Source organism: Trachemys scripta, chromosome 3 (genome assembly GCF_013100865.1).
Source record: "Trachemys scripta elegans isolate TJP31775 chromosome 3, CAS_Tse_1.0, whole genome shotgun sequence".
NCBI classification, from domain to species: domain Eukaryota; kingdom Metazoa; phylum Chordata; order Testudines; family Emydidae; genus Trachemys; species Trachemys scripta.
The window spans coordinates 76,810,142-76,833,079 of NC_048300.1; the positions used below are offsets into that span (position 1 = coordinate 76,810,142).

At 40.7% G+C, this 22,938-nt stretch overlaps 1 protein-coding gene across 1 annotated transcript in view; it reads right to left on the bottom strand.

Moving 5' to 3' along the window:
• DISC1 (DISC1 scaffold protein) overlaps positions 1-22,938 on the bottom strand; it is a 344,506-nt gene that overhangs the window by 258,189 nt on the left and 63,379 nt on the right. The window contains 1 exon segment of the mRNA XM_034765114.1: positions 2,133-2,280. Within this exon segment, the coding sequence (XP_034621005.1) occupies positions 2,133-2,280 (148 nt within the window).

A 22,938-nucleotide genomic window follows, 5' to 3' on the forward strand; every position in this document is an offset into this window, starting at 1 on the left:
GGGGGGGGGGGGGGGGGGGGGGGCGTTTGCATTACTGCTCCTTCTGCATAGCTATGAGCTCCTGGATAGCATCTGCTTGGCGCTCCAGGATGCTTATGAGCCAATCCGTGCTTTGCTGCCAGTCCTGTGCTTTCTCATTCTCTTTAATAGATTGCCGCATCACTTCTTGCAGCATGTCTTCTTTGGTTTTTCACGGTCTCTTCTTGAGTCTTTGCAGTCTCTGAGCAAGCGATAAGAGGGACGGCTGAGGTCTCAAGGTTGTTGCAGCTGTATAGGAAAAATGCGACATTTAACAGAGGCAGCATTGTTTATAGCAGACAGAGTAATGATTTCCTCTGTACTTAAGGAGGGCACACACAGGGTCTATCTACACAATAGCATAATTTTCCCGTCCCAAACAGAGCACACATAACCCACGGGAGCCTCAAAATGGTGAGTAAGGGGGACTGATTGTTTCAGGGCTGTACTGTCCTCTGGGTTTCTGTGCCTTGGGGAGAGCCAACAGCTGAGGGGGCACACTGAACACTGTCCCAACATTTTCCACAGAAGTTCGTCCTGGATGATATCTCACTGCTGAGGGTGACCTGGGAAGCAAAGGAGGGTCTTCTACTGCAATGCGGCTTCTGCCCTGGCCCATTTGCAGCTTGCCTGTGTGCAGCAATGATCCCCCCACCCCTCGCGGCAGAGTGGCGCGGACACGTTAGCCTGGCTGGGACAAGGACCATGGTGGCTCTCCCGATAAACCTGCGCAAGCGCATTGCACACGTTCTGGATGAGACATTCGAAGAGATTACCGAGGTTGATTACCGCGATATGATAAACCACATCAATGCGCTATTCCGCATCTAGGCATGCATGCCTAACCCTCCTCTCCCAAAGAGCCCGCACCGAAAAAATTCCTTCCAGAAAAAAAAAATGCTTACCGGGAACCTACTCTTCTGTTGTCCTCCACCAAGTACCGGCCACTGCAACTGGCTACCTTCCTCCTGGCTCGAGAAGAGCTCCTGGCTGCATGGCTCCAGGGATTCCGGGGAGTTTCCATCCGCCCCACCATCCTCACTCCTTTTTTCCTCCTCCTCCTCCCACCCCGGCTCTGAAGTGTCCATGGTGGTGCTCGAGGTGGAGGTGGGGTTAACCCCAAGTATCACATTCAGCTCTTTGTAGAATCGGCAGGTCCCGGGGGGAGCACCTGAGCGGCCATTTGCATCGCGGGCTTTGCGGTAGGCACTCCGCAGCTCCTTCACTTTAATCCTGCACTGCAGGGCATCCCGGTCATGGCCCCTTTCCATCATGTCCTTTGATACCTTCGCGAAGGTATCGTAATTCCTACGGCTGGCGCGCAGCTGGAACTGCACAGCTTCCTCCCCCCAAACACTGATGAGGTCCAGCAACTCGCCATTGCTCCATGCTGGGGCTCGCTTGGCACGTGGAGGCATGGTCACCTGGAAAGATTCACTGATAGCACTCCACGCCACGCCGGGCTGAGCAAACAGGAAGGGGATTTTTAAAATTCCCGGGGAATTTTAAGGGAGAGTCACATGGTTGGTTACCCGAGGCCAGGGCAGTAGAGTTTGAACTGATGACCAGAGTGGCTAGAACAGGCATTGTGGGATACTGCCAAATAATTCTGGAGGCCAGTCACAGCGCATTGGGCAGCCACACTGGTGCCGCCACGCTGCCGCCGCGGCGGAATACACGCTATTCCTCTCAGGGAGGTGGAGTACATGCAGCGCTGCAACCACGGAGATACAGCGCTGCAAATGCCTTGTCAGTGTGGACAGAGAGTGAGTTACAGCGCTGGGGGTGGTTTTACAGCACTGTAACTCACAAGTGTAGTCAAGGCCCTAGTCTTCAGCAGGGGAATAGAAAAACCCTCATGAACATTTTTTTCTAAATACTTAGGACATACAATTTAGAGGGTGCCCCATCAGAAAACAAATCTCTTATAATTAATCAGTTTCCAATAATTCAAGTTGACAGTGTCTCTCGAAATACAATAGTTTATAACAAATAATATTAACATTAAAATTTTATATTAAATATTAAATATTAAAATCTAGCCATAACTTGTACACAGTACTTCAAGAAAAACAGAAATACAGTTCCTTTTTATAAGGCTCCAGTGAACTTACCGATCTCCAGCCCAGTACAACGCTGCTTGAACTTGTACACTGAATCTGTCCAAGAAGCTGATAATTAAAGGATGCCTGGAAGGAAGCTGAAATTTTAAAGAATTCTTCTCTCGCTCCAGTTCTTCTAGTTTCCTTCTAAATTTATCAGCTAAATACAAAAGTACAAAAAGTTGGTATTACTTAATAAACAGGGTTACATTTTTCTTGAAAGAAAGAAAGTTGGATGGTCATCAAGGAAAGATAAATAACATACTTTATCAAAAAGGGAAGTGTTTGCTACAGTATTTTGCTCTAAATTACTCAGATTGGAACTGGATAACATCAGAGACATCTACAATGTCAAACTATTTACTTCTGTTGACATACAAAGCTAAGCCTGCAGGCCTCAATTGGGAATTTTAAATCAGTGAGCCTTGGAACTTTTAGCCTATGATTTGCAACCATGCTGTATTCCTAGAGGAATTATTCTAAACTAGTCGACTTCTATGAAAATTCCTACCCTCTGCTGCTCCAGTTTTAACCAAATTTGTTAGTGGTAGTTGCATGTGTATAAGTCAGTCTGAATCTGTCCATACAGATGTAATATCTTAGTGTGCTCGTCCTTAGGAGCACCTTTAGTGAACTTCGTTTTCTCTTGCATTGCAGAGATGACCAAGGACCCTGGATTTGGGTGGGCATAAAAGTGCTTGCATCTGAAGAAGTGAGGTTCTTACCCACGAAAGCTTATGCTCCCAGTACTTCTGTTAGTCTCAAAGGTGCCACAGGACCCTCTGTTGAGTGTTACACTGTTGACTCATTTAACTTGTGGTCCACTATGACCTCCAGATTCCTTTCCGTAGTACTCCTTCCTAGGCAGTCATTTCCCATTTTGTATGTGTGCACTGATTGTTCCTTCCTAAATGGAGTTCTGTGCATTTGTCCTTATTGAATTTCATCCTATTTACTTCAGACCATTTCTCCAGTTTGTCCAGATCATTATAATCCTATCCTCCAAAGCACTTGCAACCCCATCCCAGCTTGGTATCATCCGCAAACTTTATAAATGTACTCTCTATGCCATTATCTAAATCATTGAAAATACTGAACAGGACCCGGAACTGATCCCTGTGGGACCCCCACTTGTTATGCCCTTCCAGCATGACTGTGAACCACTGATAACTACTCTCTGGGAACGGTTTTCCAACCAGTTTATGCACCCATCTTATAGTAGCTCCATCTAGGTTGCATTTCCCTAGTTTGTTTATGAGAAGGTCATATGAGACAGTATCAAAAGCATTACTAAAGTCAAGATATACCACGTCTACTACTTTCCCCCTATCCACAAGGCTTGTTACCCTGTCAAAGGTATGCCATCATGTGCCAGCAATGCCCCTCTGCCATGTACATTGGCCAAACCGGACAGTCTCTACGTAAAAGAATTAATGGACACAAATCTGACATCAGGAATCAAAATACTCAAAAACCAGTGGGAGAACACTTTAACCTGTCTGGTCATTCAGTGACAGACCTGCGGGTGGCTATATTACAACAGAAAAACTTCAAAAACAGACTCCAACGAGAGACTGCTGAGCTGGAATTGATATGCAAACTAGACACAATCAACTCAGGATTGAATAAGGACTGGGAATGGCTGAGCCATTACAAACATTGAATCTATCTCCCCTTGTAAGTATTCTCACACTTCTTATCAAACTGTCTGTACTGGGCTATCTTGATTATCACTTCAAAAGTTTTTTTTCCTCTCACTTAATTGGCCTCTCAGAGTTGGTAAGACGCCTCTCAGAGTTGGTAAGACAACTCCCAGCTGTTTATGCTCTCTGTATGTGTGTATATATATCTCCTCAATATTTATTCCACTCTATATGCATCCGAAGAAGTGGGCTGTAGTCCACGAAAGCTTATGCGCTAATAAATTTGTTAGTCTCTAAGGTGCCACAAGTACTCCTGTTCTTTTTGCGGATACAGACTAACACGGCTGCTACTCTGAAACCTGTCAAAGAAAGCTATCAGGTTGGTTTGACATGATTTGTTCTTGACAAATCAATGCTGACTGTTACTTTTACTTATATTCTAGATGTTTGCAGATCGATTGCTTGATTATTTGCTCCATTATCTTTCCAGGTACAGAAGTTAAGCTGACGGGTCTGTAATTCCCCAGATCGTCCTTATTTCCCTTTTTATAGATTGGCACTATATTTGCCCTTTTCCAGTCTTCTGGAATCTCTCCCATACAGGGGATATTCATATCTTTACATATAATGTCACTACATACATTTCACTATGATATTATTGACTAGTGAATTATTAGTTTTCAAATGATACCACACAATGCATATTTTGTACAAAGATCATTACAATGGTGTGCAAGGCATGAATGCTTAGTGTCACAGGCCCCAAATGATTACTTATGGTTTTTGTTCAGTGCTTGGCATCCTATGTCTTTTCAAATGTGCATGAAAAAATGAGACCATTTTAGTAAGTAAGTATGACAGGGTACAGAGACACTACCATGGCAAATAAGGAGTTAACAACTCAGGCTTACACAGGTGCTTCAGGAGGGGGGTATAAAACCTAACTGTTTTAGGAACAGGCAGGGAGAGGCTATTGTCTAACCTAGAGTTATGGGTTAGAAACCTTGAACTGATCAAGAAAAACATTGTTACATTCCGATGCTTTAACTGTTGTTCCATAACATGACTACTAACCCTGTGTTTTTGTGTCGAGTTGTTTCACCAGCCTACACTTATCTTCTTAGACCTCAGGATGTCATAGAGGTTATTTTTGGAAGAAATACAGATGAAGGAATTCAAAGGTCAATTTATTATCTCTCTGTCTCATTAATTCTCAGATGTACTATGTTTCATACTTGCAAGTGTACATGGCATTCAATTAATTTCTACTACCAGACATTTCAAAATACTTTGTTCTGATGGTGTTTTATAAAAATGTTGCTGGCCTCATCTGCTACTCCTCTCTCAAAACCAAACAATCTTTTATCCTTTCTGTGTTAGTCACTATAATCCTGCAGTCTTCTCTAATCAACCTTTTAAAGGAACTTTTCTTTTCCTTTTCCTTTTCCTTTTTTTTTAAACCACCAGCCTATCTATCAGTTTATTAAGCAGCAAAATACAAACAGCAAAAATACATCTTTTCTTAGGAAATGTAACTATATGCAATGTACATAGCAGCCAAGTACTATGTTTAGTTGTTAACTGTAATTGTTTATACTGAGCATAAGTATCCTTCCTGCAGTGATGCAAGCCAAAAATAAAGCAAATAGTTTAACTGATGGCTGGTAAAAAGCAATTGCTACCTTATATTTTATATACTGATGCTTTGAAATTGCATCTTAAGTACTTCAAAATTGCTTCATATAAAAACAGAAGTAAATGAACTGTTTACATTGCTATCACACTAGGTAATCAATTGAGAAATTGTTTAGATCTGGAAAGCAAGCTACAGGTTATAATGACCATTATTTTGGTGCAGAATCTGTTAGTGTTTGGGAAACAGAGGCATTATCTCTGACCTTTATTTGGGATTGATTTATTTCAATATTTTATTTAAATGTTTGAGCCTTCACCTTAACTCCCCAATTCATCAACAAGCTCTGGAATTCACTGAGGGTCTTGCTGGTATTGCAATAATAAGCTGAAAATTATTAAAACAAAGCTGGGGGGAAATGATTCCTTTACAGCACAACCATGAATTTATGCTCTGCCATCTGCTTCACAGACACTATCATCACCAAGGATAGAAAGTTCGCTGGCACCAAACTGAGGCCCTGCATGTCAGAACGAATCATTTCTAGACCTCATTAGAGGATAAATTGGAAAGTCTTTGTGCAAAACAGGGCATAAGATAATCAAAGTGGAAAATCATCTGTCCTCAACTAAGACCTTGCTAAACTCACATGCCTCAATTTGCCCTATCACTTACACTGGTGAGAATCGGGGGGGAGGGCGGGGGGAGAGGGGTGGATCAATTAAATCCAGTGGTGTTATATTGTTGCCATGATACCTGGTATCTTAAAGCTCCAGTCTTGAAGCCACGTGATTATTCAGAAATGCCAACTTTCATTTTAAAAACAGCACGTTTCTAGTCCTCAAGGTTGCAGAGAAAAGTTTAAAAACATACCCCAAATACTGAAAAACCAGAAGACAGACAAAAATAACCCCAAATTTATCATTTTCTAAAATGTATGATTTTTAAGCCAATCGCATATTTTGGTGCCTGATTCATGATTTTTGTGCACTTGAGGTTGGCAAAGAAGAATCAAACCCATTAAGTACCTACTTTTCTGAATTCAAAGCCTATATAAGTCTAATGATTAAATACATTGAAAGCATGGAGAAGAGAATGGTATCTCAAACATCACAGGAAAACTAATGTTTTGTTTTCAATACTGCTGGATTTCTGACTATGAAGACGATATCAAATCCTATGGATTTTGAGAACAAGAGGACTGCAACTTTGCTGGCCCTTGATGTGACTGAAAATGTCCCTTTCACCCAATGGCATTTAAAACTCCTATCAATAGGAACCTGGAAAACAATAATCTCGTGGCCGCATGCTCTAACTTGTTACATTTTCTAGTTCCCAAAAAACAGAGTTGGTGAGGCATAGCATTGCAGTCAAGTGCCATAGATTGGGAAATTGAGATGCTGGCTCTTGAGCATCTTAAAGATACTGAAGCAACTGCCTCAGAGTTCAGCTGAAAGTAGTAGGGCCAAAATATGTCTATTGTTTCATAATCATTCGTTCTGTGTACACTTTCTTATAGTAGTTTTATGTTAGAACAAAGAATTGACCTTTTATTGCCACATCAACCTATGGATTTTGTGCTGTTTACAATGAAAGAAACTGAGATGGGATGGAATCATTTTAACGCAATTGCCCTCAACAAATGCTACAATAAAATCTTAAGAAGGATTAGGGAAAAAGCCTTTAGCCCTGAGTGCTTTACATCAATCACCACCAAAATAATGTAAATTTTGTTTAAAATATTCCAGACACAATCCTTGGCTCTAGCCAAATAAATAAATATATGGAGATATACCTATCTCATAGAACTGGAAGGGACCCTGAAAGGTTATCGAGTCCAGCCCCCTGCTTTCACTAGCAGGACCAAGTCTGTACTGACATGCATACAATGCTGTGCAACCCTTTGCTATGATGATCCTCCCACAGCTGGCTACACTATCCCTAAAGGCGTGGGGTAAATGTGCCACAGGCTCAGGCAACAAACTGAGATCTAAATATTCTTTCTAAAAATAAATGATCAGTTCCATTAACAAAAGACAACCAGACAACCATAACAAGCTTCTCCAAAACACTCACAATCAAGCAAAATATTCTATAGAAGAGGATCAAACTCCTTTTCCCCCCCAGATCTGCACCCAATCCAACACCAACAGAGGGAAGAATCAACAGTGAGGTGGCTTTCATTAAAGAGTATATCTTGCACGAGTGTTATTTCCTGTGCAATTGAGAGTCTTTGTTGATGACTAGGATAAAGACTCTGTGCTTGGGCCACTGCAGATAGACAAAGGAAGTACTGTTTGAGGATTCTTTGTGGTATTAGGCTGATCAGATGGATCATTTCCAGATAAGCTTCAGACATTATAATGCTGGACCAAACACAAGCTCCTCTTTTTTGAGAATGAGGGCATTGTTGTGCCTTTATTACTGATGACACTGAAGAACACAGGTAGTATTGATTATCCTTTACAATTGGCAGGGGTTCACATTGGTGGACAGTCTGAAGCAGCTACAAGCAACACAGCTGACAAAGGTATTTTTAAAGCCTTGAAAGTAACCATTTTTCTCATTCATTTAATGAGACCCATGAACCAGTCATTTAGGGATGCACTAATGTGTGGAAACTCAAATGGGTTCATTTTCCTATTTTCCTGCCCTACTGAAGTCAATGCTGAAAGACAGGGATTAAAAAAAACTCAACTTCAGTCTCTCTCTATCCTTTACAGCAGGAATCCTGCCACCATCTCTGCTCCTGCCCTTGCTATCACCCCCTCACTCACCACTCAGTTCCCTTCCCTCTAAGGGTATGTCTACACTGCAACATAACATCCGTGGCTAGCCTATGTCACCTGACTCAGGCACGCAGAGCTTGGGCTGCGGGGCTGTTTAACTGTGGTGTAGACACTCAGGCTCAGGCTGGAGCCCAGGCTCTAGGACCCTGCGAGGTGGGAGGGTCTCAGAGCGCGGGCTGCAGCCTGAGCCCAAACATCTACACTGTGATTAAACAGTCCTGTGAGCCCAAGACAGCTGGCACAGGCCAGCTGCAGATGTCTAATTGCAGTGTAGACATACCCTAAGAGAGCAGACAGCCTCAGACTCACAGCATCCCTTTGTTCAGCTTCCAGACAACCCATGCTGTTAAACCACTGCCCTATATTTCTGTCTAGGTACTTACATAGTCCTTATCAGCATAATATCTGAGCACATCATCATGGGAGTTATTCTCACAACACCCCTATGAAGCAGAAAAGTATTAGCTCCATTTTACAGATGGAAAACTGAGACAAGGTAGAGTAAGTGACTTGCCCAAAGTCACATAGGATGCTTATGGCCAAACCAGGAACTGAATTCAAATCTCCTGAATCCCTGTCTACTGCCCTATCCTCCAGAGTATCCAGACACCATGAGGATGGTTTGGTTCCAATATCTCCTCATCCAGCTCTTTCCTTTCCTACAATATTAGCTGCATGCCACCTTTCCCTGTCTCTTTCCTGTCTGATAGGGAGACTGCGATGCAGTACCAGGGGAAAGAAGAAAACATTAGGCATACAGACAAGCAAACATGAATAATTTCCACCAGAAGAGAAATGGAGATGCGGGTCTGAAATGATTCCTATTAAGGCTCCCAACCCAGATCCTTCTCTTACCAGCCGCCAGGGATCCTTTCCTCCTACCCGCACACCCTAGTAACAATCCAGAAAACTAGCAAGTCCTTGAAGTGTGTAACACTAGAATTTCCTAAGAGTATAGAATGTAAGTTTTATAACAGATTTACTTAAGAGTCTGACAGCATAAATAAACCCATTCTTGGAGTTTAATATTTCAGTTGTTCTAAATCATATAAAAAAATGAAACATGACATACTGGCAGTTAAGGATTTTTTCCTTTTACATTTAAATTGAATCCGCTAGTTTTCATTTAAACTTTCAACAAAAGTAAAATTCTCAATGTTTCAGATACTCTTTTGTTAATGACTTGGACAAGCTTACTGTAGCTTATGTTTTAAATCTGGAATATTGCACAGGACATCAAGCCTTTCACCTGAAGGGTGCTGGTTCAATCCCAGGTCAGGCGAGCAGCTTCTGGCCCCCTTCCTCTGCCTCAGCTGATGTTCACATCCATCTGGATGGTGCTCCGTCAGCGACAGAGTCGTGGATGGTCTGGCCTGGTGGTGGAGCTAGTCCAGCTCTATCAGGAGCAGCTGTGCTCATTAGGTTGCCAGGAGAATGGCTCTGGTGCAGGGTAAGCCCCGGACATGTCCCTACATCACAGAAGTCTATACTACCAAAGCCACCACATAACCCCCATTCAGTCTGTGACTTCACGTTAGGGCTGTTATAGTGCTTGAGAAGTTCATACTTGGTTGGTGAAATCTAAGGAGAGAACTCACAACCAGTTTGGGGTTTATGCCCTGCTTCTTAACAGTCTGCCCTGAGGTTGGTACTCATGCTCTTAAGCCACTCCAGACAGCCTGACAGATAACAATGGGTTAAGCTGAAAGGACAATCATTGTCCTGGGGGGGGGACTGTTACTCATGGCTTTCCTCAAGGATCGGTCTTGGGACTGATCTTATTTAATGCTTTCATTGATAATCTTGGCACAAAAAGTAGAAGTATGCTAATGAAATTGACTGATCACACAAAGTTGAAAGGCATCATCAGTATATAGGAGTATTGGATGGGATTCTATGATGGGGATGCTTGCGATAGCCAGTGACTGGGCTTGATGACCCAGGAGGTCCCTTCCAGTCCTATAAAAATAATATAGTACTGTACTGAGTGTATCTACTCCCGTTCTTCATTGATTCATACAGTATCTGAAACTTGTTTACATGTAAGGTGCCACAAAACACAAAATGGTTTTAAATGTGTCAAGTTTTTGGAATGATCAGCCCTGTATTAATCTAATGTATATACTGAATAAATCATGCCCTGTTTGCTTTTCATACTTCTTGTCGGTATCTCATTTCCAATTAAAGTGATGTGATGTTTGAACTTCCCATATGGCTTTACAGTAAGGATAGTCTAGACTAAGATGCCATTGAAAGATGCTTTAGAGTAAAAACAAGCAGGTGCATTTTATTTGATATCCACATTATACTGATATCCACAGTGTTGACAGTGTCATTACATATTATTTTTACTACATTAAATCCTACAGAAATAAAGATAAACATGCCCTATAGATTCCAGTAGGAATTTTCATTAAAAGAAGAAAATATATACAGCACTAACATGTAGAAATAATCTATATTATGCTTTATGTATTATACAGCTAAATTATACTCTTAAAGAGATTCCTACAAACAAGGAAGACAGCAGAAAGCAATACAGATCCTTACCTGCCTAAAGTTCAGATCACTCTATGTGGATCTGGTTAGAGAAAGACTGTAGGAGAGATTTCCAAATCCACATTGTTCAAATACGAGGTCAGGAGGCAACTATCTGTTAGTTTCATATTGAGGGGGACTGAACAAAAATCCCCCACACATTGACAAAAATCTCTAAACCAAAATCTCCCTTTCCTCATCACTTCGAGAAAAGTTGCAAGTCATCAATGGGAAACTGGAGATGACTATAATTAATCAATGTCAGTGAAATATGATGGACTTTCCACACACAGTTGCATAATTTGCCATGATGATTGTTTTCAAAAAGCAAGTTTTGAGCACTAAGGAATAAATAAAAGGCATTTGTCTGGGTTTTAATTCAGGAATTTTATGATTATGGAGTCAGTCAGATATATTGTCCTATACTCTATTTAGCCATGTATGGGTTCTTTGTTCCCCCGTCAAACAAAGAACAGACTCCTTAGTTATTTCTAACTTGAGTATACACAGAATACCATCCTTAACTAGACTGTCTGAAACACATTTATTTTTGTGATGGAAGTCCAAGAATATAATAGATAACATGAAGGAGTGATCCACAATGGATTATCCCTGTAATTTAAAATATGCCATGCTATGAAAAAGCACACCAAAAAAGCACAAATTCCAGTCTAAGAAACATCAATGAACAGGTGCAGATAAAGTCACCTATCAAAAGTGCCAAAATTGAAATCTGACAGAGGATTAAGTAGATTTTTTAAAATTTATATTCTGAAATGCCCCTCTCGACTATTCTATGTGGAGGAAACAAGTCACCAATTGAAGACAAGTCACCAGCTGAACATCAGGATCACTTGAAAACACAGATCAATTAGAAGGCATGATCTTTTCTCTTCTGTGGCAAGAGAAACTGTGATAACTAAATTTGTTAGTCTCTAAGGTGCCACAAGTACACCTGTTCTTTTTGTGATAACAGAAGTCATTCGCTCTACAATTCTACATTGTAGCCTACCATTTATGGTTATTGAACAAAGAGAACAGTTTACAAACATTTAAAATTTGTTTAGAAACTATTCAGAGAAATTTGGATCAATTCACAGAGAGCTACATTTATTCACAACAAATAATTTGACTAGATTTAATAACCTGAAACATTACTGTATAGCCATATATGGTTATACAGTAGTATGGTCATCATATACCTCTTATGCTAGATGATCCATCAACTTTGTAAATAGCTAAACAATTTTGCAGCAGATTGTACGTAAGTCTTTGCTAACCTGTGTCATAGTGGAACTGAAAATCAGGTGTCCAAAATGTTTTTTCTTCCCTGACATGCATATGACATGCCATCATGTGCTTCCACCCTGTTCATATTTTGGATAAATAGTTTCTGTTCCATTGTTCCGAACTAGGCAAACAGCTCCCTGTAACTAGCAAAGAAACAGACAGGAGTAGGAGTTCTGTCCCCAAACTACCATAGTCTTTTAATGGATTTAAAATCTTCCAGAGAGAGAGAGACCCATATCCATTATGTTCTTGAATATTAATGTTTGCTCTGGGACTTTTACATAAGCAGATATACACTGTGTGGAAATATATGAAAACCCAGACATCTCCCTAAACTGGTGGCTCTGCACTCAAAGTGGCTGCTGCAAATCTGATATTCTACCTAAAGGAGGAAATAATTTTTTGAACTGGCCTTCATTCAAACCCATGTCAGAATGGAAAAACTCCAAATTTGCAGCTCCTTATGCTAAAAATATCTTTTTGGCCAAACTTTTCCCTATAAGCCTATGATCTTCACTGTGGAAGAAGAGCAGACCCAACATACAGCTCTTTGGAGCAGAGACTATCTTACTACGTATGGCAGATGCCTAGAAAATTGTGGGCACTACCATAAAACAACACATAAAAATGACATAATTTGTAATGTGGGAGAATACGGCAGAATTTGATGTTGGTGATTTAGTAGGTAGCACCTGTGTCTCTGAATCAGTACTAAACCAATACTTCAATATGGCATCAGAGGCACTGACCATGTGCTTTAAACCACAAAGCAGTTTGGAATACTGACAGATTGGGGATTGGAGAAGCCCAAATTCCAGCGCCAGCTAGAGTGCACACAACAGAAAGGGAAGGAGGGAGGCAATTAACAGCATGTAGGGGAGGGAGCCAGGACTGGAAGCAAGAACCTAAAGACTCAGTCACAAAGTATCAAAACTTGTGTGCGCGCCAGGGACTGAAAACTAATGTTCTAGAAGTGTCAGTAGAGTCTCAAATTTCCATCTATCTTTCTGCATTTCTAAAGAATTTATCATGGTAGTATCTAAATCTCATGAGATTCCTTTTTGAGGGAAAAAATAAAATGTAGAATTCCTTGATCTCCCTATGGGATCCTGACAAAATAATCAATTCCATCCCTGCTGGGAAAGTTCCTTTTCACTGAAAAAAACCCAGAAGACATTAAAACACAAAACCTCACAAACCCAGTTATGGTTTCCTCAACACATGTTCCTGAAGCAGCCTCAGAACAGTGGCTGTCAGCCAAAATATCATAAGACCCTGCAAACTCTAGGCACAATATAATACTAAACAAAATAAACAGGCCTATTTTTAGAAGAGGGGAGTGTCAAAGAAGCCCATATAGAAATCTATTCCCTTCTATAGCCCACAATATTTTTATCAAGATACTTATGAAGTTTCTTTTTAAAAAATGTTAATATATATGGAATTGTACAAAGAGAGTTATAAAAAGATACTTTCTCGAAGGGAGTACTGTCTACTGGTAGAACATAAGACAGGGAGTCCAGACTCCTGGGTTTTATTCCCAGCACTTACTCAATTTTACTGTGTGATATGAGCTTATGCAAGCCACCTAATTTTTTTGTGTTCCAAGTTCCTGCATCCATAAATGGTGAATTATAATACCTACTCCACAAAGGCCTTATTATGTTTATTAATGTTGGCAAAACTTTGAGTTCCTCAGATAAAAGGCGCTGCTATAATTGCAAAATATTAACTCCTCATTGCACAACAAATGTCTGTCTATATCCCTTTAGTAATCTGCCCTTTTTTAAAAGTTAGTGCCCTTTTGTTCCTCTATAGGACCCTATTCCCTACTGAAAGCTGTTTAGCCTCATGGAGTCACCTCTTAATCTCCTCACTTCAAAGGAAGATAAAACCTAATCTCTATTTCCTATTTGAACAACAAAAGATCCTTGGGTCCTTTTATCATCCTAGTTACATCCCCACCATCTTTTTTTCATTTTTATAATATTCTTTTCAGCTCAGCTCTGCAGCAGTAGTCAGAACGACTGTTATATTCTCAGCGCAAAATAAGGTTTAGGGTGCACAAAAGGCCCTCTGAACCACGTAACACACCGGCTAGGACTGCACAGGAGGGCCTTCAGATAGGTCAATGTAAAGGAGGCCAAAAAAGCTTCACTTGTGCAAGTTTAGTGGACTAAAATTCCACTTGGTTCCCAATTCAATGAAGCACTTAAGCATGTGCATAACTTTAGGCATGTGTTTAAGTCCCATTGACTTCAAGCATGTGCTTAAGGGCCTTGCTCAACTGAGGGCACAGAGAGATAGCAGTTGCTATTCAATGACAGCTGCTCCAAATAAGATGGAAAAGGAGGCCAACCACCAATACCCTTCCTCCTAACTACTATTACTACAACAGCACGTGGAGATACATAGCATTCTGCATAGCTTGGAATATTAAACTAACCTGAATGGAGTACAACAGTCCTAATGCAGCCTCACTAGTATCTATGGCACAATCGTCGAGCACTGAATTGTTTATCAGGAGACTTGGGTTCTATTTCCATCTCTGCAACTGACCTGCTATGCAACGTCAGACAAGTCACTTCACCTCTCTGTACCAGTTTATTCCTCCATCTATAAATCAAAGGCCTATCCTCCTTTGTAAAGTGGGTTTGAGATCTATGGATGAAAAGTACTAGATAAGAGCTAGAGATTTTTATTATTATATATAGTCCTACAATATTTTTTCCCCCACTTTACCTACTGGATGTGTGTTAAAATTAAATTGTACTGCTGCACTTAGAGCATTTTTGTGTTGTATTTTTAAGTTACCCCAAAAGCACCTTTTTAGTATTTGCATAAATCTAAATAAAATAAAATAAATATCCACCCAAAGAGAAATGCCAAAGGCAGAGGGTAAGTCTTTAGTAAAATATATATACAAAATTGCATAGTAAAATTACACAATTCCTAGGAGCTAATAAAACTGTTTAGTGAGTATTTGGGGAAGTATAACATTTTATATATCCCAGAAATGTCATGGTAGGAAGACTGCACTTCCCCTTGCAGACTCACTTTGCTTCTCTTTGCCTCCACCATCCTTTTGGCTGCCTATGACTGGACAGCTTGAGCCAGGTCATGGTAGCATAGACCGATCAGACAGTTGTTCTCACTGCTCTTATCATTCCTGGCAGTTCAGAGGCTTTTATTTAATTCACTATAGCTCAGTAACTGGAGTCTCTCAGGCTTACAAACAAACAGGCTTAGATCCCACAACTGCTTCTCTTACCTACTAAATGGTCAAATAGTTCCAATCAGACCTCACAAAAAGCACTAGAACCTTTGACCACAGTAGAAAAGAAGGCTGAAGTTATAGCAGTCAGTCTGTGAAATCACTGACTGTCATTTTCTAATTTTAAGCTACTTCTGTGCAACTGCAAGTCTTCTTTCTTCAGTAAAGTCTGGCTAGAATGTGTACTCTTTTAGCTGAAGTGCCAGAACTGTGGAAAGGCAACAGTTCCACCCTGCTTATATCATTCTCATTCTCAACATACCCCACACAATCACTGCTTTATAGTTTGTCAGCTGTTCACTGCCCACCAGCCCTTTACTCTATTCCAGCATTATTTCTGGTTAATAGTCACCACAAAGTAAATACAAAACAAAGAAACTGTTACACGCGCGCAAGCACACACACACACACACACACACACACCACCCCTCCCATTCCTGAGTGACAGGTTCTCCACAGGTTTTACTGCACGCTGAAATCTTTACTATGTTTAACTGCCTTGTTATGGACATAAGATAAAAACATAAATTATACAGGGGGGTGAATGTATAGAGAAGAAAAGAAACAACCAAGGAAAGTTAGAATTTGAAAATAAAGTGTTAACAGGTTCAGGGAGGGAGTATCTAAAAGGAGAAAAGGTTAAAACAAAGCAAGTAGATTTAACATTAAAAGTCCATTCTAGGAAAACAGTGCCAATTACAAAAAGATTAATTAAAATAAGTGTTCCAGCTGTGATTTGAACAGTAGTCATTTCTAAGCCATCTATTCCTTAGCAATGGAGGGTACATGAAAACCTCACCATGTTATTGCTAAAGGGTTCATATTTCAACACGTATCTTCTTCCAAACAATAAGCTTCTGTCAAGTTAGCGTTCTATCAAATCTGTCAATTGCAACTTATTTTGCGCTACAGGACAAGCTGACACATCGTGTAAAGGTCAAGTGGAAAAATGTCACTTCCACTACATCAATGTCATCAACTGGTAAAGGTCATTCCATCTAATACATCACAACTACAAAAAATAACTTTGTTGCAATCTACATCATGAGAAAACTATTCAGGACCTTTTTTCTCTCAAATGTTTGTTCAAAACCATAGTAAACCAACGTTCCTGTTGTCCTTTTCTTGTAATCCATACAAGAACTGTAAATCCATTTAGAACAGGTTACCTACAGGATCCATTGTCTTTGCTTAGGCAGTACATATGTGGAATAATGAAGAGATTTCCCATAGCTATTAACAGTAACTCTCTCTATCAAATCCCAAAAATTCAGGACATTTATTGGAAATAATATTTGACATTTCTGAAGTTCCTGTCATATGAGGATCTCAGAGGGCTTTACAATCTTTAATTAAGCTTCACAATAGATCTGCAAGGTATATAATAATATGCCCAATTTACAATGAGTAAACTATGGCAAAGAAAAGTGACTTACCTAAGGTTACACAGAAAGCCAGGGGAATCATTAGACCACACAAGCTAATACACAAAAGAAAAGTTTAATATCTGTATTCTCTTTGCTATGTTTTCAGCCATTTGTGCATGGATAAGAGCATTCTCCATTATATTATGACTCCAACTTGCTTCTCCAGTGAAATCATTATCCTATTCGTGATATCACAGTAAGTTACCCTTAATACAACGTAAAATTAATTCATATGGAAATTAATGCAATGTTAACTAAAGCGATTTGATTGTAATGCAAGAACGGGGAGAAATCTGTTTAATCTAGTGCTTACATAACCCTCATCACCACAGAACGTGTAGAAGACTCTGCTTAAGTAATAATGGAGGAGAGTTGGAGAGAAGATGCATGAGTTCATCTAATATGGTTACTGCAATTCAAATAGGTCTCTGTGCCTTACAGTATAAACTCAGAGCCCAGGATTAGCACAAGATTCAAAACACTAACCAATGGGACACAGATCAAGTGGTAGCAGGGCACAGTTTGGAGAAGCTATGTCCCAGTCAACAAGCAGAAAATTGGGGGGATTCTACATGCTGGGTTAAAAATCCATTCCTCAACATACCACGCAGCACTCTACTGTTAAGTAATACTGCAGTTAATACACTAACTGCAACAAAGCTGGAATCCCAACACTTAATGAAATTGTTCAAAAGCCATTAATTTCCCAAATGCCAGATTAAGTTGCACTAATACAATTCTGGCTAGAAAGTTCACATACCTTGAGCACACATACTAAAGTATGGAGTTAAAGAGACCAAACATAATATAATAATAATAAAATAATAAATAATAATAATAATAATATATGGCGATATCCTATCTCCTAGAACTGGAAGGGACCTCGAAAGGTCATCGAGTCCAGCCCCCTGCCTTCACTAGCAGGACCAAGTACTGATTTTGCCCCAGATCCCTAAGTGGCCCCCTCAAGGATTGAACTCACAACCCTAGGTTTAGCAGGCCAATGCTCAACCCACAGTTCTGTATGTACACTACAGGCTGAACAATACGGACCTGATCCTCTTGACAGTGAAGCTAATGGGAGTTTTGTCTTTGCGTTTATGGCAGGAAGATCAGATCCTATGTACAAGCAAGCACAAGTTCCAGTTATTATGAAGCAATTCTGAAATTATGGTCTCTTCAGGTTTTAAAACTTCACTTTCTTAAACAAAACACAGCACTACACACTACTGTACATCTCTTTTGGGTTTTCATTTTACAGTGCAACTCAGGAGCCTGGAGCAATGCAAGAGATGATGTGGCATTCTTTCTGAAACAGCCTCAGTACTGCCATCAGGTGCCACAGTAAGGAAGTGCAGCTATATGTATTTCTTTGTTTTGCCCTCTGGCAACAATGGGTCAAATGTATCTAATTGTTCAAAGATTCTCAATAATGGTACTATCAAGACCTGTGCTGTGAAACTAAAAAAAAAAAAAAACTCTTATGAGTTGTAGTTTTCTTCACTGACAAGCACTGTGATTGGTTCAACTTGAGGTTCCAGTGCTATCATGTAGCAGCAGCAGGTTATGTATGAAGGTCTAGCAACAAATGGATAAAAGAATCACAAGGAAAAATGTATTGTTTTCTAGCTATTCAATAAAGGCAAGACAGGGAACAGAATATTTATAAGAAAGTCTCAAATTTTTAGGCTCTCTTATCATTGCACTTGCAGAAATTCCCTTGAGACATGGATATTTTATACCAGGTGTATTACCTCTATATAATGAATTATTTCTTATTCTGCATACATAATCTACATTTACTCAGAAATTTAATTTAATAAATGCATTACTGTGTAAAGAAAAATTACTTCTGGACAACATTTTCAAACTTGAGTGCCCAAAGGTAGGTTCCAAAATCCACATTTAGTTGCCTAAATATAAGGAATCTGATTTTCAGAGCTGCTGAGAATTCACAGATCGCACTGATATCAATGGGAGCCTGAGGTGTACAGCATCTCTGAATATCAGGACTCTGATTTAGTAGCCTAAACATGGATTTAGGAGCCTAATTTTTGCTACCCAAGAGTGAAAATGTTTGTCATATATATATATGTATATAATCGTAATCTTTAAACAAGAGTTGTCTGTCGATTAGACTATGGACCATTTAGTGCAAGTATCTTTCCTACAGCAGCACCAAGTGCCAGATGTTTCAATACTTCAAAGGCAAAAAATATCCACTAATGCAACTAGACAATGCTATCTATGGTGGTGATGTTGGGAATTTCCTTCAGACCCCTTCAGGCAATCAGATAACACCCTGAATTATGACGTTTGAATACTCTAGATTATAAAGCTGGAAATGTCAAAGATGATAATGGAGTTATCCAAACCCTTTAAAAAAAATCCAGCCACAGTACATGTCTAAATAACCTCTTGTGGCAGTGTGCTTCAAAAAAAGCAGCATCAGCCATTCCTATCCATTGCTAGTTATTGGTTCCATCTCCAAGATATAACAATGAAGTCTTTGAGACTGACTTTCAGATTTGTAAGCCTGTAGTTACATTGCTTGCAATATGCATTCCCAATTGCCAACACTGTACGCACAAATGCAGTGTTCACACAAACAACTGGCCAGTAAGACACACAACTTAAATAATACTTGTGCTTTAATAAAAACTAAATCAAAATTTCAGAATTTGGCCTAAAGTAAACCAGGATCAAAATACTGAGGTATTAAACACCTGCAACTTCCACTGAAATTGCAGATGCTCAGCGCCAATCAGGATCAAGCTGTATGTTCGTTTTGCACAGACAAGACCTTGGTATAAAGTAGGAAACCAGGCACAACACTGCTCTCCTGGAATGGAAACCAAGCACAGAGTAGCGTAATATATAAAGTGCTTGCATCATGCTTCAGAAATAGTGAATTAAAATGCTGCCCTTATAGAAAATTCCTATAGAATGTTATCCTTTCTACAGGCTTTTTGAATATCCTATAGAGATTATATCCATTATCAAACTGTACAGGATGTTCAAACAACCTATAGAAAGGGTAACATTTCCTAGTAAATTCTTTGTTTCTAGAGTAATATCTTTAGAATCGTATTTCATTTCATCCCTATTAAATTCTATAGGACTTTTCCATAATACTATTAAAGTTGTACAGTTAGAATTATAATTTCTATTAATTTTCTTCCATCACTGTAATTAATTAATGTAAAATGCACAAAAGGAACAGTGACATCCAAAAAACTTCACTTATAATAAAAAGGGTCAAGTTGGAAAAGGGACAGATGAGCCACTCGTAGTCCTCTCTCCCCCCCCCTCCTAATTTTCATGAATGAACCCCTGGGAACAATTGGAGTAGAATGGGAGAAACAAGTTAGAACTGTGTATGTCTTATTTAATATGTTCATCTAATATGGCTGGTTTTACAGCTATCCTATCTTTATGTGGCTGAATTTTTCTTTTCTAGCTTGGCTTTATTTTACATACATGTACAATGTTTTGAATCATAGAAGATTAGGATTGGAAGAGACCTCAGGAGGTCATCTAGTCCAACCCCCTACTCAAAGCAGGGCCAACAAGCTGGGCCTTAAAAACCTCTAAGGATGGAGATTCCACCACCTCCCTAGGTAACCCATTCCAGTGCTTCACCACCCTCCTAGCGAAATAGAGTTTCCTAATATCCAACCTAGACCTCCCGCACTGCAACTTGAGACCATTGGTCCTTGTTCTTTCATATGCCATCACTGAGAACAGCCGAGTTCCATCCTCTTTGGAACCCCCCTTCAGGTAGTTGAAGGCTGCTATCAAATCCCCCCTCACTCTTCTCTTCGGCAGACTAAACAAGCCCAGTTCCCTCAGTGTCTCTTCATTTACCTAATACATTAGAGATAGGCTCAAGCCAGGAAATTTGGACCCAAACTTCTCCAAATTCTGGAGGAAAGTGGCAAAATGGGCTTTTCGCCAAGTCAGCTAGCCCTATTAATTATTTGAAGGCAAGATTTTTTTGGTCTGAGCTCCCTAATTCCTGTGCAGATACTCCAGGCCAACTGGGTTTGATGCTGCTCTAGCTCTCTTGATTACTTCTGCAGCGATGTGCAACACCAGTCAAACGTCAACAGTGCAGCAAACTGCTACCAGATATCCTGTCACACTAGAGCATAAACTGGAAGATGATAGTGTGTGTCTCAGTCAGCAGCAAGTAAGTGGGAAGGGAAGGAATGGGTAGCTGCAGAGGGTGTCTTTGAAGCCAGGTCAGAAGGGAGGCAAGCAGACAGCAGTGGGAGCAGAAAGGTTGCTGGGCTGGGTCATTGGAATCAGAGATAAGAAAGAAGGCAATGAAGGAGCATGGGTTTACAGTTACTCCTGGGGGAATTCTGCACCAAAAAAAATTAAAAATTCTGTGCACAGTATTTTAAAATTCTGCAAAATTCTGCATATTTTATTTGTCAAAATGACACAATCCAATCACTCCAGTTTCAACTATTTTTGGTCATTTATTTCATAATACCTGTCAGCAAGTATGTCTGTAACAATACAGACAACAAAAAAGATTCAGGACAAATAGATTTCTTACTAGACATATTAATACAGAACTCTGAGTAATAAATCATTTAAACAACAATACAGAACCGTAATTCCCACATCCCTGAGAAGCGGTGCAAAGGCTTGAAGGAGTCAGGGGTAATGGAGGTGCTGAGGGAGAGGCCAGTAAATTGCTGGGAAAGAGTCTGGGTTGTGAACTTGAAGGGTTGTTGGGTAAGGGTGGGAAAAGTATGGAAGAGGTTTTTTTTTGGGGGGGGGAGGAGGGATTGTTAGGGAGCTTGCCCCGTGCAGAACCTGGCTGACCCCTAACCTCTCCCCTATCCACATATGTCCCTCCACCCCCACTCCGACACCCACTCCCCCCCATGCCCTGGCACCCCCTTCCCCTGTCCCTGTGTGGCTCTGTGCCCCCTCCTCCATCCTCATGTGTCTCTGTCAGAGCCGTAACAAGGAATTTTTGCACCCGAGGCAAGGGCCGGCTCCAGGCTCTTCGGCGGCGGGTCCGAGTCCCTCCGATCGTGGCTTTTTTTTCCCCCCTCCGCCCCGCTTGGGTGGTAGAGCTGCGCCACTTCACTTTGCGCGCCCAAGGCAAGTGCCTCGCTCGCCTCGCCCTTGTTACGGCACCAGTCTCTGTGCCCCCACTCAGCCACCCCCTGTCCCTATGTAGCTCTGCACCCACTCCCCCATCACCATGTGGCCCTGCACCTCCCTCCCCACTGTGGCCCTATGCCTTCACTTCCATTCAACCCCTGCCCCAGTCTGCCCTCCACGACTAGTCCTTATGAGCCCCTGTCTGACATCCCCCCAGCATGCCATGCTGTTTGTCTCCCCATAGCATCTATTCCTTAACTGGCCTGACAGGCACTGTGAAGAAGTCACGCTCTCTCTTCCTTAGCTGGCCGGGAGCTGCTGCTTTATTCTATCACCACAGCGCCCTCTGGTGGGCAAAAGGCAGAACTGCAGCAACATTTCTGCAGAAGCTTTTTTCTTCACAAAAAAATTTAAAATCTGCGGGGCTCATTAATCATGCACGGGTGAAGAAGCACAGAATTCCCCCAGGAGTATACAGTGGACTGAAGAGGGGAGACGGTTGCAGTAGGAGGTTCTGCAATAAGGGTGAAAGGGCTAGGGAAGGAGTCAACATGAAGGAGCTTTCTAGGACCACTTTATACTGGGATGCAAGGACAGAAAGCGGCAGGAGGCAGGTTCCGATCCAGGATAGAGGATGGGGAGGAGGCAAAGGTGTCAGAGCCCTACCAATTACTTAAGTCACTGCCATCTCAGAAAACACAGAATATGTTTGGGAGGCATTTTTCTTGTTTTTTGTTTGTCTTTTACACAAACTACTCCTCAATAATTAACAAAAAAGAAAAAAAAGACAGGCAGAGCATGAACCAGAGGTGCCCTAGCATTCTCTGAATCACTCTAGAGCAGGCATAGACACAGATGCGTCTGCATCTTCCAGTCTCAACATTGCCAATCTTCCCGGCAAACAGAAAAGATTATCTTTCCCCCGCCCCCCATGAGATTCTGAAGGTTCTGCAAGTTCTCTTTCAGAAAGAAAATATGAGAATTCAAATTTCTTTGATCTGATTCCCTGCACAATCTCACACAATCATGCCCTGCTAAGAATTTCATTTTTCAACATCCTTCCATGTACCTCATCTTTGAGGATACTAATTCTTCCA